The following is a 16,489-nucleotide window of genomic DNA, read 5'->3' as shown; positions in this document are numbered from 1 at the left end:
TGAACAGCCGAAGTGACAGTGACATTAGCGGTGTTTTTACCCACAGTTGAACATTTTCAGCTTTCGGCACTTAAAAAAATGACGCCCAACCGACAGCGCTTAGTGCAGAACGAAAAACACTTTGGTGGACACAGCCCCTAACTCAGGTGAGGCTGCACCGAAGTAACAAACACTGGAGAATACTCTCTTAAAGACGTGGAGAAATTCCCTTGAGACAGCAAACTATAACAGCGACCAGCTGCGTATCACGCCAACATGAAAGGACGGCTTTTTTTGTTGGTGTCTGACGACGCAAGTCACTGACCGAGCGTAAGTTTCGACAACTTCAGAGTGAGACCAGGTTGGATACTCAATATTAAATAGCTCGGCTTGGGATCGGGGCAAAAAAACTTGTTCCCTCGATGCCAACTTTATCTGTCTTTGGGGTACAGTGGGTTTATCGGTAACCTTTGTGCAAAGTTTTAAGAAAAGTCAGACAAGGTGTCATTGTCGGCTTCACGCCTCAGTTTCTCATTAACCTCCCACCTCCATTCCTCTGACCATATATAAAATGTTCATGGTGCTCCATCACTGTGGAAACAACCTGATCTGTGCGGCCGCATTCCTTCAGCATCTCACCTCAGATTCTCTCTTTCTGTTTGCCTGGCGCAGATTGGGTTTCTTTGGCCCCGGCTAAAACTCTCGCAGCTCTCCCTAATGCTTTCTGACGTGTCTTCAGACCAGCCTCACCGAGCAGGAGAGGAAGGAAACTAACTGGGGAGATTTAATCCCATGAAAGGCCAACTTTCTGATTCCTTCAGTAGACCTAGTGTCAGCAGTGTTGCTTTAGCGCTGACCGGCTGTAAACTTTAGGTTGATCGTTTTGTGTGTTTGGACTCTGGAGCCCAGGCAACATATTTCATTTATTTTTGGATCTTCTGCCCGAGCTTTATTTTTACTACTTTATTTGATTCTGGAAAGAACGTGGGCAAACGGATGTCATCCCTCTGAACTTTCCTCACAGGCCGAAAGATTTCAAACATTAAATCTTCTCAAACTGCTGTTGTATTAAATTATTTCAGCTTCTCCTTCGCCTCTCTTTGCCCTCTCTCCTTTCCTCTTCCCATCCACCCCGTGAGAAAACTTTACCCAGTCTCACTGTAATTGAGGTGATGACACTTACCTACTGCAATTCGTCTTATGCTTTTGCTTACCTGTGCACATTTTTGGATCGCAGATTTGTAAACAAACCTTCCCTGAAGGTCAATGGAGGGCAAACTTTGAGGGTGTTATATATTCTTTTTCTTATTTTGGAAAGTCTTAGAAAGTCGTGCCGCTGCTGCCAACACGCATATTTTTCCTCTTTTGTTGCTGAGCTACGAGCAAACTTTCCTCGTGGGTGTAAACTTTGAATAATTTCTGCATGAAATTATCTCCTTCCTTTCAGTCTAGTTAGCTCGATGCTGTGTAATCTTTTTTCTATTCAAATTCCGGTCTATTGTGTTCATCTCATATTTATCAGCCTTCTTCCTCCCCTCCTATCCTGACCTCCTCTATCCTCCGCCTCCCCCTCCTTTCATCAGCATCACAGCGGGTTGCGAGCTCTCGTTTCACAGACGGGTGTTTTTGCCTCGGCTGGTGTGTGGATGAAACGGGCCACTTGTCGTCGCGGTAGGTGGCGACCTGGACAGAAACAGACCCCTGACACAGAGCAGACGAACAGAGGGAATGAAAGGAGAGGAAAAAGGCTTCCTGATTGTGATGATCAATTATTGCACTTCAGACAGAAAGACTCTGAGTGGGATCATCAGGAGAAGTGGAGAGGGAGAGACAGGGAGGCCGGGTATGTGATTAGAGGCAGTGGAGAGAGGGCGAGTGGGGGGATGTTGGCAGTCCGAGGCCTGTAGGAGTGGAAGATTGGATCTCTTGTGGAGAGAAAAAGATGCAGTCACATTTTCACCAACGCTGCAAATACACATTTCTCCTGTCAGTCATTCAGATTCAGGAACTTTTTGGTGGCAAAGATTGTTTGTTGTTCCGCTGCAGATTTGCAGGTCGGTGTTAATGTTGCTTCAATTTTTGGCCCAAGAATCCCCAAACCTGGCTATCAGAGGATGTGGTTTCGGTGCGGCACAGTCATTTTCTATCTCAGAAGACTGATGAACACATCATGTTGCAACTCATGACCCTGGACATGAGCGTTGTTCACTCTCACGACACCAGAAGATTAACAGGACCAGGCATGCCAACACAACACCAGGCTAATGGCAATTCAGACAATGCATCTACCAGAACTGCTGAAGCCAAGAAGAATATTGGAAGGACTTTTATTAACAAATCAGAACAGATTTGTTTGGAGAAAAATCGCACATTTTTATGCTGATTGTGTCCACCGGATCTGAAAAAACATGTCAGGACCACACACTGAGTTGAAGCATCCGACCAGGAAAATACCTGCAAGTGAATCATGATCACAAAGTTGTTGTTTTTTCCAAAGGAAGGCATTAATGTGAGGTTGATTTTTTGGGACTGTAAACTTGGTTCGAAATTCAAATTGTGAACTATGAATGTGAACTAGTTCATTTTAATCTGTGTGAACTGAGCTTTGAGCTAGCTCTTGTGAAGTGTGAACGTGCACAACACTGAGGTTCCCATTCAGCCACAACGCCATTATTGAGGTCAGAGCTCTGATGTTGGGTGATAAGGTCTGGCTCATAGTTTCTGTCTTAGTGTTGGGTGAGGTTAAGCTCAGGGCTCTGTGCAGGCCAGGCAAGTTCTTCCACAAAAAACTAAGGAGACAATTCTTCTTCCTATTGGGTTGTGCACAGGGAACATAGTCCAAACCAGCTAAAACTGCCCAGAATAAAAGTGTACGTAAATATGTGGCCAGGTGCAATTGCATCTGTTGAATAAATTGAATTAATTGCCCATGTATAAAGTATTCAGTCAATTAGATACCTAATCAATCAAGGTACTTCATCAAATGCAAAAATCCTTACTTACTTAGTTACTTACTCCTCTTCGTCCCCTATGGGACACAAGGCTTCATTGAGCACTCTCCATTGCATTCGGTCCCTGGCAGCATGTTGGGCCTCTCTCCATGACAGGTTCATCTGTTCCAGCTCTTGTGTCACAGTTCTGCAGCAAGTGGTTTTGGGCCTCCCAGGTTTTCTTTTGCCTGGTGGTGTCCATCTCAAGGCAACTTTTGTGATGCGGTCCTGCTCCATCCTCAACACATGTCCTAGCCATCTCAGGCGTCTGTGCGTAATCTCCTTGGTGATGCTCCGGCTTCCCGTTTTCTTGCACAGTTCATTGTTGGAGATCTTACTAGGCCAAAAGATCTGGCATATTCGTCGGAGGCATCCATTATAGAACACTTCCATTCTCCCCATGTCTGTTTTGACAACTCGCCAGCTTTCTGAACCGTACAGCACAACAGACTTTACATTGCCGTCATATAGGAGCATCTTCATTTTAAGGCTGTATTGTTTCCTGCAAAAATCCTGCAAATCCAACACTACCATGAAGCAGTCCAACTTATTTACTAAGTTTACATGCAAAAAGTATTCTGGTTTTTACCCTTGTTTCGAAAAAAGACAATATTCCTACTAAGCTGTTTAAATGGCAAATGAAAATGAAATTTCCACTAACATTCACGTTTATATGCAGCCGTGCACACCCTGATTAATGCGCCCTAACCTGTCATTTATCATGTCGAAATATAGTAAAGTGGAACAGACAGAGGCTGGAGCCGTCTGTCATTTTGCTTCTTTGCATCAAAATAGGAGTTTTTCAGAGTTTCCTATCAGTGGTGGACTTGTTCAACTCTACAACACTGACTCCTTCTTTTATTCCTTCAGCCACCTTCTTTAAAAGGTCGGTATTGCGATATTGCGCAAATCCAAAAACATGTTGATACCAAAGTCTTTGATGTGTTTCTTCTTTCAACAAGAAATGTAGGCTGCTCTTTGGGGCATTCATCTCTACACCAGCCTTGCAGTCTGTTACGAGTTGGTGTGTGTACATGTCCGTGACAACGTACAGAGCCAACGGTAAAGAGGAATCTGGAGGAGAAACTGAGATGCATCTTCCGAATGCTGTTGAAACCTGAATATTAGCATATCTCACATGTCTTTATCGGAAAATGCCAAATTCCCTTATTTAATTCAGAACATTGTCATATTCAGAAAAATAGTGTAATATCAGTGTGCATGTAGACGAACTGATTGCTCTGCATTAGTGGCCTGATACAACCAGACATATTAAAGTAATATCAAAGTGCTCCCTGAGGATTAATATGATAGCATGCTGAACAGTATTTTAAAATGACCACTGCTCACCCTGAGTTCCCTCAAGCATGTAACTAAACAAGCTGCTGCTCCTGTCGTGAATATGAAAGGAATTAGTTTTATTTATGATGAGACTGTAAAAGTGAATTGTGCTTTGGGCAGGGAATATGTAACCATAAACAATAACGGCCAAAATATGAATGGGCTGCATATTTTGTTTATGTCTCTGTGTAAAAATATGTAGAAAATAAAGGCAGCCAGGTGGATATTTGTGACTGTAATATTAAGATACATGTGTGGGAGAGAAGGAAGAGACGTACCCTTTTACAACACTCTCAATCAAACATGCATGCCAGAGAGTTTGTTCAGGGAGGATGAGAAAATAAGAAAAACTGTGGGCCAAAAGTAAAAGTTTAACAAGACGATAAATAGTGTCTATTTATGGTTAGTTTAGTAATTTTCATATTTTAACTTCCAAAATGACTCTCTGGGTTCAGAAAAGTGGCTGCTAGGTGCTTGAAACTTCTTCAGAGTCCTTTGGATGAAGTGAAAGATTCATGACGCTGAGAGTTAAATACTTGAAATATGTGAAGGTTGTTTTCTTTCACACTCTTTGAATTGAAAATGTATTTAATCTTGATATTTCTATTCACAGTTTAAAGAGCTGACATGTACTGTGTATGTCTAGACACACTGAAGGATACATGGTGTAAATACTCTTTAGTGTCTCTCAGTATTCTCTGTCCTCTGTATTAATCTGTAAATTAACCTTTGTAAAGCTTTTATAAGAGTTCGATCTCGTTTGTTTTACACAGTGAAAATCTCCTGTGAACACTCACTGAACAACGCAAGGACACGTTCTTAAGAGAATTCATTTGCAGAGGTTATTTCTCAGGTTAATCCAGTGGAGTGAGAGCGCCGTGTACGTTTTCTACCTGATCCTCACATTCAAAGTGAGGTGGGTGTATCGAATATCCAGGAACTGAGGTGGCTTTTAATCTCACATGATAAGTGACTAAAACTTTTAATCTATTCCTGATTAATTCCACAGAAACAATCAGCACCTTTGTGTTTTTGGCTTTTTCATCTACACTACGTCAATGTTCTCCATTGATTTTAGATTATAGACAAACTTGGCTCTCTGCATCCTTCAATGCAAAATGATTGTCAGGCTCTTTTTCAGAGTAGTGCGGCTTTTCAGGTAATACACCTGTATTAAGACACATGGCGCTGCACAAGAGCCTCCCCGGTGTTTTCTAAGCCGATTTTCAACGCTGTAGTTATTTCTGATAGAAAAGATTTCCCATAGGCCCCCTCTTCAGACTGGTTCTTGGTCCCCCCTGTGCCACCTCATTTGAAAAATCCTGGAATGACCCCTGATCTGGAGTTTAACAACAGCTTCTTCTTGCTGCCTTTATGCTGAAGGTGCAGTGTGTAGGATTTTGGGGGACTTATTGGTGCAATTAGAGCTCCAGATGTCACGTGACTTGGTTTGTTTACACTGCCATGTTGGCAGGAAAGTCTTGAGGGAAAATCAATGGCGCAGGTGATGATTTCAGGTCGTCAGAGTTCACTTCACAATTTAAAGCCCCGGAAATTGAGGGATATATTGCAAAACTTGAGCAGTTAAACATATCTGACCCTGCCAGAGTGGACAATATTCCAATATTGCAGTATCCCGACAACTACAATTTGCTTCCCTCCTGCTAACAAAGACATAATCTAGTGATATATTGCAACATCCCTTTACTAGCTCCGCAAAATCCACACCATAATTCAAACGTCAAACTTGCCTTTTATGAAAATTAAACAGTTAGAAATTGCAATAAAAGCATGTAAAATAAACATCAAAGTTAGTAAGCGTCGGATTCTGTGCCTGATATGAAGTGATCACTACACAAGCGGAATCCGTTGCCTGTGGGCTCCCACCACTCCATTTTCTTCTGCTTGCTTCGGGCATGTTTTGTGGCAGTAATCCACCTTCGCCGTCTTTCGGGATTCGATAAAACGCTCTCCCCTTCGCATGTCGACTGTTCTGACTCCCCCGGGCACAACAGCTGTCCACCATGTCCACTTTTATATGAATACAGCCCGGTGAAGAGACGAGTTAGCTGTTAGCTGTCCTGTGCTTGGCAGTCAGTTGAACAGCGCGCTTTCCTGCCAATATGGTGTTGTTTTGATTTCGACTGTTGCATGCTGGGATTGCGTGATGCAGCTACCGGAGCTCTCTTGAATATGATGCTCTAAATAATGTTCTCATTAGTGTTGAATCACCTGAAACTAAGAATCATGTTTTCGTTAGCTTACAATAGATCGTTAACATGCACTGTTTGTATGTAAACCTACAAAAAGCAATGCACCAAAATTTGCGTATTACCTGCTTAATCATGAGTCAGCACTTCTTATATAACCTACGTAGTCATAAAGGCTGCAATCACATGACGAATGTACTGACAGGACGAAAGAAGGGAGTAGTATAAAGACTGAAAGTCTGCATAAGGAGGCAGGTTGAGGGGACTTTCCCCCAGGAGACTGGTGTTCATGTCCCATGTGAAACTAAGGTACGTTGTCACATCATCATGTTAAGTGCGTAACTTTATGTTAAGTGTGTAACATGTCATCGCCCACCCATGATTCTTTTCTTAAACCTAGCCTACGTAACTTTACCTTAAGTACATGACTTTATGTCGACTATATAACGTGATGACACCAAACCATGTCTCTTTTCTTAAACCTAACCTACCAAACATTACGCTAAGTACATAACTTTTCATTTACTACATTACCCCCGACCATGACTCTTTTCCCAAACCTAACCTGCGTAACTTTACCTTAAGTACGTAACGTGATGACACAGAACCATTTTTCTTTTCTTAAACCTGAACTATGTAACTTTACTTTAAGTACATAACTTTATGTCAAGTACGTATGTGATGACACCCACTCATGTTTCTTTTCCTAAACGTAACTGACATGACTTGACTTTCCTAAACCTAACCTACGTAACTTGTAACTTGTAACTCGTAACATGTTAATTATGAGACTTTACATTCAGTACATAAATTTACATTAAATACGTAACATGCCGTTGCCCAACCATGATTCTTTTCCTAAACCTAACCTATGTAGCTTTGTGTTAAGTACATAACATGCTGACACCCAACCAGGATTCTTTTCAATTAATTTTTTTTTCAGTATCAAAATATATGCAGCAGAACCAGAGATATCTTAATTATTCCACACATTCTTCTTCCTTCTCAAATCCAACAGTGCAGTTCCTTTAAAAAAACATACCTCCAGATTTTTATTTCATTTTCAAACTTGTGTTGAGACGCAGCTGATTTTCCCTGTATTTTATTTCTCACAGCTCCCTCTGGGGCCACAAAGAGCTTTATACTGACTTTAACTTTCTTTAAATATGCTGTAGTACTACAAAAAGCCTGTAAAGGGACTATAATGTATGAAACTGGTGCAGTTCCCTACCTAAAGTCCTTTCAGGTGCTACCTGCCAGGAGCAAATGTCTATTGAATTAAGTAGCATACACTCAAAAATTTCTTCTTGCAATTTGTTGTTGTTAGATTTACCTGGGGTTTCCCAGGTGCAACTGTTTTTACCTCATATGTTCAAAATAAGACAAAGTTTAAATCAACTCTACACCAGCCTCGTAGTCTGTTGGCATGTTGGTTTGTGTACAACGTGTCCGTGACAACGTACAGAGCCAATGGTAAAGAGGAATCTGGAGGAGAAACTGAGAGGCATATTCCGAGTGCACCATACAGTAGACATGTCCAGGAATGCTGTTAAAACCTGAACATTAGCATATCTCACATGTCTTTATCAGAAAATGCTAAATTCCCTCATTTAATTCAGAACATTGTTATATTCAGAAAAATAGTGTAATATCAGTGTGCATGTAGACGAACTGATTGCTCTGCATTATCGTCCAAGTGGCCTGATACAACCAGACATATTAAAGTAATATCAAAGTGCTCCCTGAGGATTAATACGATAGCATGCTGCATAATTTTCATATTTTAACTTCCAAAATGACTCTCTGGGTTCAGAAAATTGGCTGCTAGGTGCTTGAAACTTCTTCAGAGTCCTTTGGATGAAGTGAAAGAATCAACTTTTTGTATTTTTTTAGCAAGAAATCTAAAAGTTACAGACCACCCTGACACAGTACTTCTACGACTAAGGATTTTTAAGTTCTGATAAAGTCCAACATTTCAAACTGTGCTGCGTTCTCTCTTAGCAAATCTAACCCAGGCGGCCAACAAAAGCAAATGTAAAATTTTATTTATTAGCTTTGTGAGTGTGATATGATGCTCTGCCGTCTAGATTCCAGATTTAGAAATACAATATTTAATGTTATTTGGACCACCTCACACCATAAAGATCCTCACAGAGAAATCCTCTCCTTTTCTTTTCTCTTTCATATGTCGGGGTCTGCCACACACTACATTCACAGTCTTGCTAAAGGGCACTGTAGCGAGATGAGTGTTCGCCACATTGCTGCCCAAAATATGTAGAAATGTTTAGTCTGCTTGTAATCCGGGCCTTCTGTCTCTCTCTCCCCTGGCCTCATTAAACAAATCTCCATCCTGTCTCCTGCTCTGCCAGTTGGCCTGTTGGCTCAGCTGTGTACAAACAAAACCACGAATAAACACAGAATGGATGCGGCCACATGTCCCGCTCCAAAATTTTTATTTGATCCAGATATCAAAATTAAATTTAAAAAAAAAGCTTCAAATGAGCACACATTAACAGTTTGAAGTTTTTTTGTATGTTTCTGTATATTACATCAGTGGCTCTGTGTTCTTTACTTTCATGTAACGAGTTTGTGCTTTTTAATGAGACCATAGACGAGAGGTTTTCTGCTACATGTCGGACTTTCATCCCCCTCTTATTTATAAATTAGTGTCTATGGAAATCTTTAAACATCTAACTGGATACTTTATAAGGCACAGAATTTATATTAATGTGTTTATATAAAGATACAGCCTAGGTACACCTAAAGATGTAGGTTTGTATAGTTTTATTATCAGTTATATCAAGTTAAAATGATTTAGATCTATGTATTTGACTATGGATTTGTATTTGATTATGAATTTTTTTATGACCCTCAATGTTTATGCAGCTCATATTTACACACCAGCTTCAAGTTCAGGGTGTCAGACATTTTAACAATAATATTTTGATGCAAAAACCAGGATCTAAATAGCAATCTAATGATAACAATAAGGAAAAAACACCATTTCAGTCAGGCCCATTTTAGTCAAAGAAAATTTTATTCCAATTGCAGTATTATATTTGGTGGTATGGCTCTGATCTGGGGCCTCTCTGTCTCAGGCTTTGGCGAGAGCACACATCTCTGCCCTTCCACGCGCATACAATGAAAGTCTTAAGGCAGAGAGAGCACACCTCTCTGCCCTTCCACGTGCATTTGAGGAAAGCTTTAGGCAGAGAGAGCACACCTCTCTGCCCTTCCATGTGCATTTGAGGAAAGCTTTAGGCAGAGAGCACACCTCTCTGCCCTTCCATGTGCATTTGAGGAAAGCTTTAGGCAGAGAGAGTACACCTCTCTGCCCTTCCACGCATATACGTGGAAAGCTTTAGGCAGAGAGAGTACACCTCTCTGCCCTTCCATGCACATATGAGGAAAGCTTTAGGCAGAGAGAGCACACCTCCCTGCCCTTCCACGCATATACGTGGAAAGCTTTAGGCAGAGAGAGTACACCTCTCTGCCCTTCCATGCACATATGAGGAAAGCTTTAGGCAGAGAGAGCACACCTCTCTGCCCTTCCATGCACATATGAGGAGAGCCTGAGGCAGGGACAGCCCCGCGTAGTTTTTTGCTACGTTTGGCCCCATATTTATTCTCTTCAACAGGGCGTTGTATCAGTGTTCAAATAACATGGTGGGATTGTCTTGTACTGGTGGTGGGCGAGGTTTATAGGGACGTGTGGTGTAGGTCAGTGGCTCCCGACTGGTCAAGCTACAGGGTCCAGATTTCTCCTCAGTCATTAGTCTAAGGTCCACACATTTTAAATTATTCAGCGTCATACTTGTCGTTGAGCTAGTTTGCTGTCTCTGTCAAATAGCTGTCCGTTATTCACTCACTCTACAGCAGGAAACAGCACTTCAAAATAAAAGCTCTGTGCCAGAAATTCACTGTACTTCAAAATATAGTGTGTTTTTTACAGACTCCATCTTATGAGCCCGCTATAACCCACCAGTTGGGATCCACTGGTGTAGGCTACAAACAGAATGTGGCAGCAGCTGTACATGGCTCCCTCTAATGGCAGAAATGACATACCCTGCAAGACATGGCAGAATTGCCTGAACCCACAGAGGAGCATTTAAACCTTTCCATATTTTAAAGTGCTTTTTTCCCCTAAAAAATACCATTTGGTGTTCTGTCACATCACTTCACAGATGGCGGCACAATTTACAGCATCATTTGGACTTCAGTGTTATGAGTCATGAAGCACTTTAGCTTCACCAAAGATGGTTTCAAACCATAAAGATTACCGCAAAGCTCCAAAAGTGTATACGTGCGCTACAAAAATCACTGCTTGTACTCAATAGAGACTTGCATGACTGTAAAGCTATGTGTAACTTGGCTTTCCTTCGTGAAGGATCAATTAAAAAGTCATCAATACTTCCCCCAGCTCTCCTGACAAACACGGCTCCCCAACATCTTGTTGGGAAACAGCGTCACCGTCACACTCGCAGAACCACAGTGAGACCAGCTGAGGGTTTAACGCCGCAATGTGGCAGCAATTTTGGGTTCCGCTCTGGCGAGGATCTGTAGCCTGTTTCCTTTTGAAAAGCCTTAAATGTTCGAGGCTGTCTGGAAGGTAAATTTCACGGCCAGTTTGGCAGCAGGAAGTGTCTTTGGTCGGGGTGTTTGTGTAAACAGCTCGTAATGGTTTTAGCCCGCGGTGAGGCCTCTGTGGTGCACACACACACACATACACACACATATACATTTGTAGATATACACAGATATGTCTGCACAAAATGTACATAATCATTCATTGCACATATCCCCATCCACACACGTGAACACTTGCATGTGTGCTGCAGACATTCATTCTTGTCATTCAGATGCAGTGAAGCCTGGAGCCTGTAAATGGAGCCATTATGGCTGCCAAATGAGTTTCTGTTGACTTTAACCAGTGTGCTTCTTGCCCTTGAAAAGAGCTGTGTTGGCTGTTGTCGTGCACTAATGTCACATTTAAATTTGTTTGTGGGAGGCAGTTTGCCTGAGACAATTACAGTTACATGTTGGATATACAGCATTAGTGTCTGTGTCGTGATCATCCTCCGCGCTCTCTCCTAAATGCTTCTTTTGTCAGATTAGAATTGCTTGCTTGAACAAATTAGCGAAACATAAAGCATGAAAATGAGCTTATTATCATTGTGTTTTGCTTCATGTGACTCTGGTTTAATTTACTGCAGAGAAAATTACAGTGGCCGTGTCTGTCGTTTCAGTCAATTGTGTTTTTCCTTCATGTTAACCTTGACTCTGTCATTAACTGTATATTATCACAGTCTGTTAAAACCACGTATCCCAAAGAGCTCAACAACGAGCCGGGTTTTTAAGATTTGTGATTAATTTTTCGAATAATCCACAGTTTTTAAATTGTTCATTTGTCCGAAGAAGTAGGAGAATTGTTTTAAACCATACAAGAAATAGAAATAATCCTTGAACAACTACATAGTATTAGAGCTGCACTGAGAAAAGATAAAGGTTAAATATAATATTCAAATTAAATTTAATTTTTTTTACTAGTGTGACTTTGTTCTCATTTTTTAATTATTTTTTTTCAGTCAGTACGTTTACATGCACAGTTAAGTGGCGCTACATTCACAGCTCGACTAGGCCATTTAATTTTTTTTAAAGATTTTTTAGGGGGGGGCTTTTTGCCTTTAATGAACAGGACAGATTGAAATGGGGAGAGAGTCAGAGTGGGGGTTGACATGCAGCAAAGGGTTGCAAGCCGGAGTCGAACCTGCGACCGCTGCAGCGAGGCATTGCCTCTGTACATGGGGCGCCGGGACTATCCACTACGCTACCGACGCCCCAACTAGGCCATTTAATTGGACTACTGTCCTTGTCCCAGTACACAAGCACGGGAGGGGAATCCATTTATTGAGCCAAGTATGTGCGACTCCTCTACGATAGGTGGAGATATGCCCCCTTTCACCTTACTAGTATTGGACCTTTTCCTGTTGACCTATTACGTCACAGACCAAACAATGGACAAACAAGTTAGCTACGGTTAGCTAGCTGCTAACTGGTACCATGGTGGACAACTTTGTAGATTCAGTCGTGGTTGTAGTTCAGTAGACAGAAGATAAAATAAATAAAAATAGTTCCAACATGAAACTGCTCAATGCTTTTAAACTTATTTTAATGTTATACTCAAATACAAGTTAGATGACAGTTCAGGACAGGCTCATTTTGCATATCGTGTATTTCTACTCAGCTTGTATTCAGATTTTGAGCATATCAAGTAACCGTTGTGTATGAACCACCTTAGCAGCATGTTACCGTCTCTGCCTCCTCTGTGTGCTGTTTACCGTCGCTCCGTCCTGTACCACTAACGTCTCATGACAAAGTCAACCTGCAGGCAGCTCTGACAGCCTCTCCCGATCACCCTCCTGTAACCCAGACTGCGTGATCACTTTTCCAGTAAGCAGGGATCTGGCTCTGTTGATAAATGACTCACTTTCCATCAGGAGGCTGTTATGAGGCTTTAACTAAGTGTATTATGCGTTTACAGAGGCCGATCAAGCCTCAACTGTTTGGCAGTGAACAGACTGTTGGAGGGCAGCAGGTCTGATACTGATGGTAATGTTGGAAAATAAGCTTGTTGTGCTGTTGAAGTTGAGTCTGTGTAAATGTCTGCTCCTGCTCATGTGGTTTGACTTGTTATGATGTAGATGAAGCTGTTGGACAAACGGTACCTTTGCTGTAAGGCTCCTTCACACTGAAGCAACAACAGCAGCTGGTCACCTCTTTTCATTATGACAAGATGGACAAAGATCCGAACCTTCACTTTCTTCTACTAGAGTTAGACTGTGTCAAACTTTTGGTGCCAGTTGCCGTGTTTTTTTGGGTTGTTTTTGGTGAGATCAGGATCTAACAAGGTACTGCGATAGGCCAAAACCTGTTCTGGATTGTTTGTCCCTTCTGAGTTGCAGTAGGGTACTGAAGGTTTTGGGGGGCTCATGCATGTGTGAGAGCTTTTGGTGTAAAGAAAAATAGCTGGGCAGCAGTTGTTATTGGAGCTGATACACTGTCTTCCATTCCTTTTATTGTTTTATTAATTATTCAGTTAAGCAAACCCAGGACACTCGGCTACAGTGTTGTACGTTTCTGCAAATCACGGATACGTTCGATTTGTACATATGGATATGTTGAAACTTTACATGTCAAATACGATGTGGTTAATGTGTGGTGAGGTTTTGGCACTTAAACACTTGGTTATGGTTCGGGAAAGATCAAGTTTTTGCTTAAAACACTCAGGGCCGAATTCACAAAAGGATTGCGTGGGTTTTGTGGCCGGTAAAAATGGAGCAAACAGATACCGTCTAATTCACAAAGCACGCGCAGAGGGTGAAATGCTCCACTACCTGCGCTGCCAAGCAGATTGCGTCTCGGTGCTCCGGTGTTATTTGCACGTATTTAAATGAGGTAATATATTCATATATTTGGCGGAAAAATTGCCCCTTTCTATGCAAATGAGCCTCATTGATAAACAATGTCTAATTCACTAACACCAGCGCTAATAGCCACACGCAGTTTGAGTGAAGTAAATAACGTCTTTAGAAAGCCGGCACAATCACGGCTAGAGAAGCCGTCGATATCTCACAAAAAACATGTGCCTTTCGGTGCACTACCCCCGCTGGAAACAGGAATGACTCGCTAAAGAACAACTGGTTTTGTTATTTGTTAGTCTCAAACACTGGTCTGCAGTTTGGCAGGCGTCTCGACTGGTATCCAACCTGTTCTCATTTCCAAGTTGTCAAATACTGACGCTTTGTCATGCCCTCTGTGTCTCATAGTGACACACAGAGCATCTGTAGTGTATCTCTGCGATGCATAGCTGAAACATGTGGTTAATGCTGTGAAACAGTCACAGTTAGGTTCAGGCAACAAAATAATGTGGTTAGGTTTAGTAAAAAGATCATGGTTAAGGTTAAAATAAGTCGAAAACAAGTAAGTCCAAACACCAAGCAGCTCCCATTTAGAAAGACTTCAATGCAGAGTGATGATTCCTCAGACTTCTGATACATGAACGTACAAGGCTAACATGCTTTCAGGAACTGGTTTGGGTTCTTGTGCAAACATCAAGGCAGAATTGTCAAGATAGATGTGATCATAGCATAGTAACAAGGATGCTCAGTGACCTGTGGCCACTAGGAGGCGCTCACATATTCAAATGAAAAGTGTTCTGTTCATTTTACGTTATAATTGATCACTGTCTGTGTTCTTATAATCATCTTTTTTGTCCCCTGTGTTCTCTCAGGTATTCTGTCCTTCAAAACGGGAACCACACGGAGCAGAAGAAGTCTCTGCACACCGGCACAGAGTCCCACGAGTCCTGCTTGTGACCCACAACGACTCCTCAGTCACATCTCCAATGACCTCGGCTCTCACGTCGTCACCACACAGACGATGGAAACACACCACAGCCTTCACAAATTCGGAGCTGAAATCCAACACAGATGGCTACAAATCCAGCAGAACAACCACAGCCCCGACGGGACTTTCGGGATCCAGGCGAGGAGCGTGACATTGCAAAGGGTGCATCTGGTTTAAAAGTTCAGCCGAAACTCACCCTGTGGTCTTTAAAGGTGGCAGGGACCTAGTGGAACTGGAACGAAACCAGTTCTCTTTCTTTCTGATTTCTGTCATGCTGGTTCTCCCCGTCTGCAGGCCCACAGAGACTGAGCTGTCCTGGTTGAACTGAACCGGAGCCGGAATGCGACTGCGATCCCGTCAGCAGGCCCGCTGGTAGCTATCTGTGACGTCCAGCTTGTCTTGTGGAGAACCGGCAGCTTCGGTGGAATGTGTAGGAGAACTTCACAGCACGAGACGCGATTAATGACTGACTGTGAGTCGTGGAAGTGAATTATGTTGCCAAAGCTATTTCATATTACACAGAGGACCTATTTCTGATTATTATACGATGCTCCCTGTTGTTTTCCAGTACAAAATCAGACAAATTGACGATAGACTTTAGGAAGTCGTTCCCTGTAAAATGAGCATTGTAAGTCGGCTTTTTAATCAAGTGTTATTCATGAGAAGAGGCAGAGTTCAGTGCGTTCTTTCTTTTGCGAAACATCACATGCTAAACATCACGTGTTTTAGCCTTGACACAAAGCTGAGGAACCTGTATGTCTCCGAGGTCGAGGCTTTGCAGTTTTGCTAAATCCTCACTAAGCTGAAAAGAAAATGTGTTTGCAAGGCTGCGTTAAATCCTTGACCCAAACTGTCGAAGTGCATTATTACAGAGGCTGCTAGCTCACGCTCTGTGTTCATCACTCCGCGAGGCTCCGTCTGAATCATTGTTTTCCTCGCAATATGAAGTTTGAGGATCACAACACATAAAAGCTGCTCATGAATGATTCAACAGGCGCTGCGTTGGAGCGGTATGTGCATGGGTATGATGTGTGTGTGTGATTGCATTTGCAGGTTTTTGCAGTCTATGTGTGTCCCTATGTGTTTCCATGGTGATGCATGCTTTCATACGAGCGTGCTGCTGAGTGTGTCTTCATGTGTGATGTTCGTATGTATGAAACACCCTTTTCCCATCATCCCACGCTCAACACGCTATTTATTCCCTCCGCCTCTGCTCACCTCCGAGGCCATGTTAAAGAATGTACCAGAAATGTTTATTCATGGAAACTGTGAGCACTAAAGCCAGCTGTTTACCTGTACCCATAATGCAACATTTTTTATTTGAAAAGAAATCTCAGATGTAATTGATTTCCTGTTATTTCCCTTCAAACCGTCCAGCGTAAAACGTTATTCAAAAGGCCACTTACTGGTCTCAGAAGGCTGAATCTCACCACTTCCTCTCACTGAGCGCTGCTGCCACTCATGACACATGAAAAACACAGTGGAGAAATTTCTTAATGAGACAACAAGTGAAAATGAATCATCTGATACTTCCAAATCAAACCAGCACATGCAGCGTCTGCT

At 42.2% G+C, this 16,489-nt stretch overlaps 1 protein-coding gene across 1 annotated transcript in view; it reads left to right on the top strand.

Annotated features, from left to right (window-relative positions):
* Positions 1–15,665, top strand: part of htr4 (5-hydroxytryptamine receptor 4) — a 213,597-nt gene extending 197,932 nt beyond the window's left edge. Inside the window, exon 7 of the mRNA XM_050042827.1 lies at positions 14,811–15,665. Coding sequence (XP_049898784.1) covers positions 14,811–14,895 — 85 coding nt within the window. The 3' untranslated portion in view covers positions 14,896–15,665. The remainder of the gene's footprint in view (positions 1–14,810) is intronic.
* The last annotated feature ends 824 nt before the right edge of the window (positions 15,666–16,489 follow it).

The sequence above is a fragment of the Epinephelus moara genome, chromosome 4 (assembly GCF_006386435.1).
Source record: "Epinephelus moara isolate mb chromosome 4, YSFRI_EMoa_1.0, whole genome shotgun sequence".
NCBI classification, from domain to species: Eukaryota; Metazoa; Chordata; class Actinopteri; order Perciformes; family Serranidae; genus Epinephelus; species Epinephelus moara.
The sequence above is the reverse complement of the archived record's forward strand: the minus strand, read 5'-3'. Positions and strand labels throughout refer to the sequence as shown.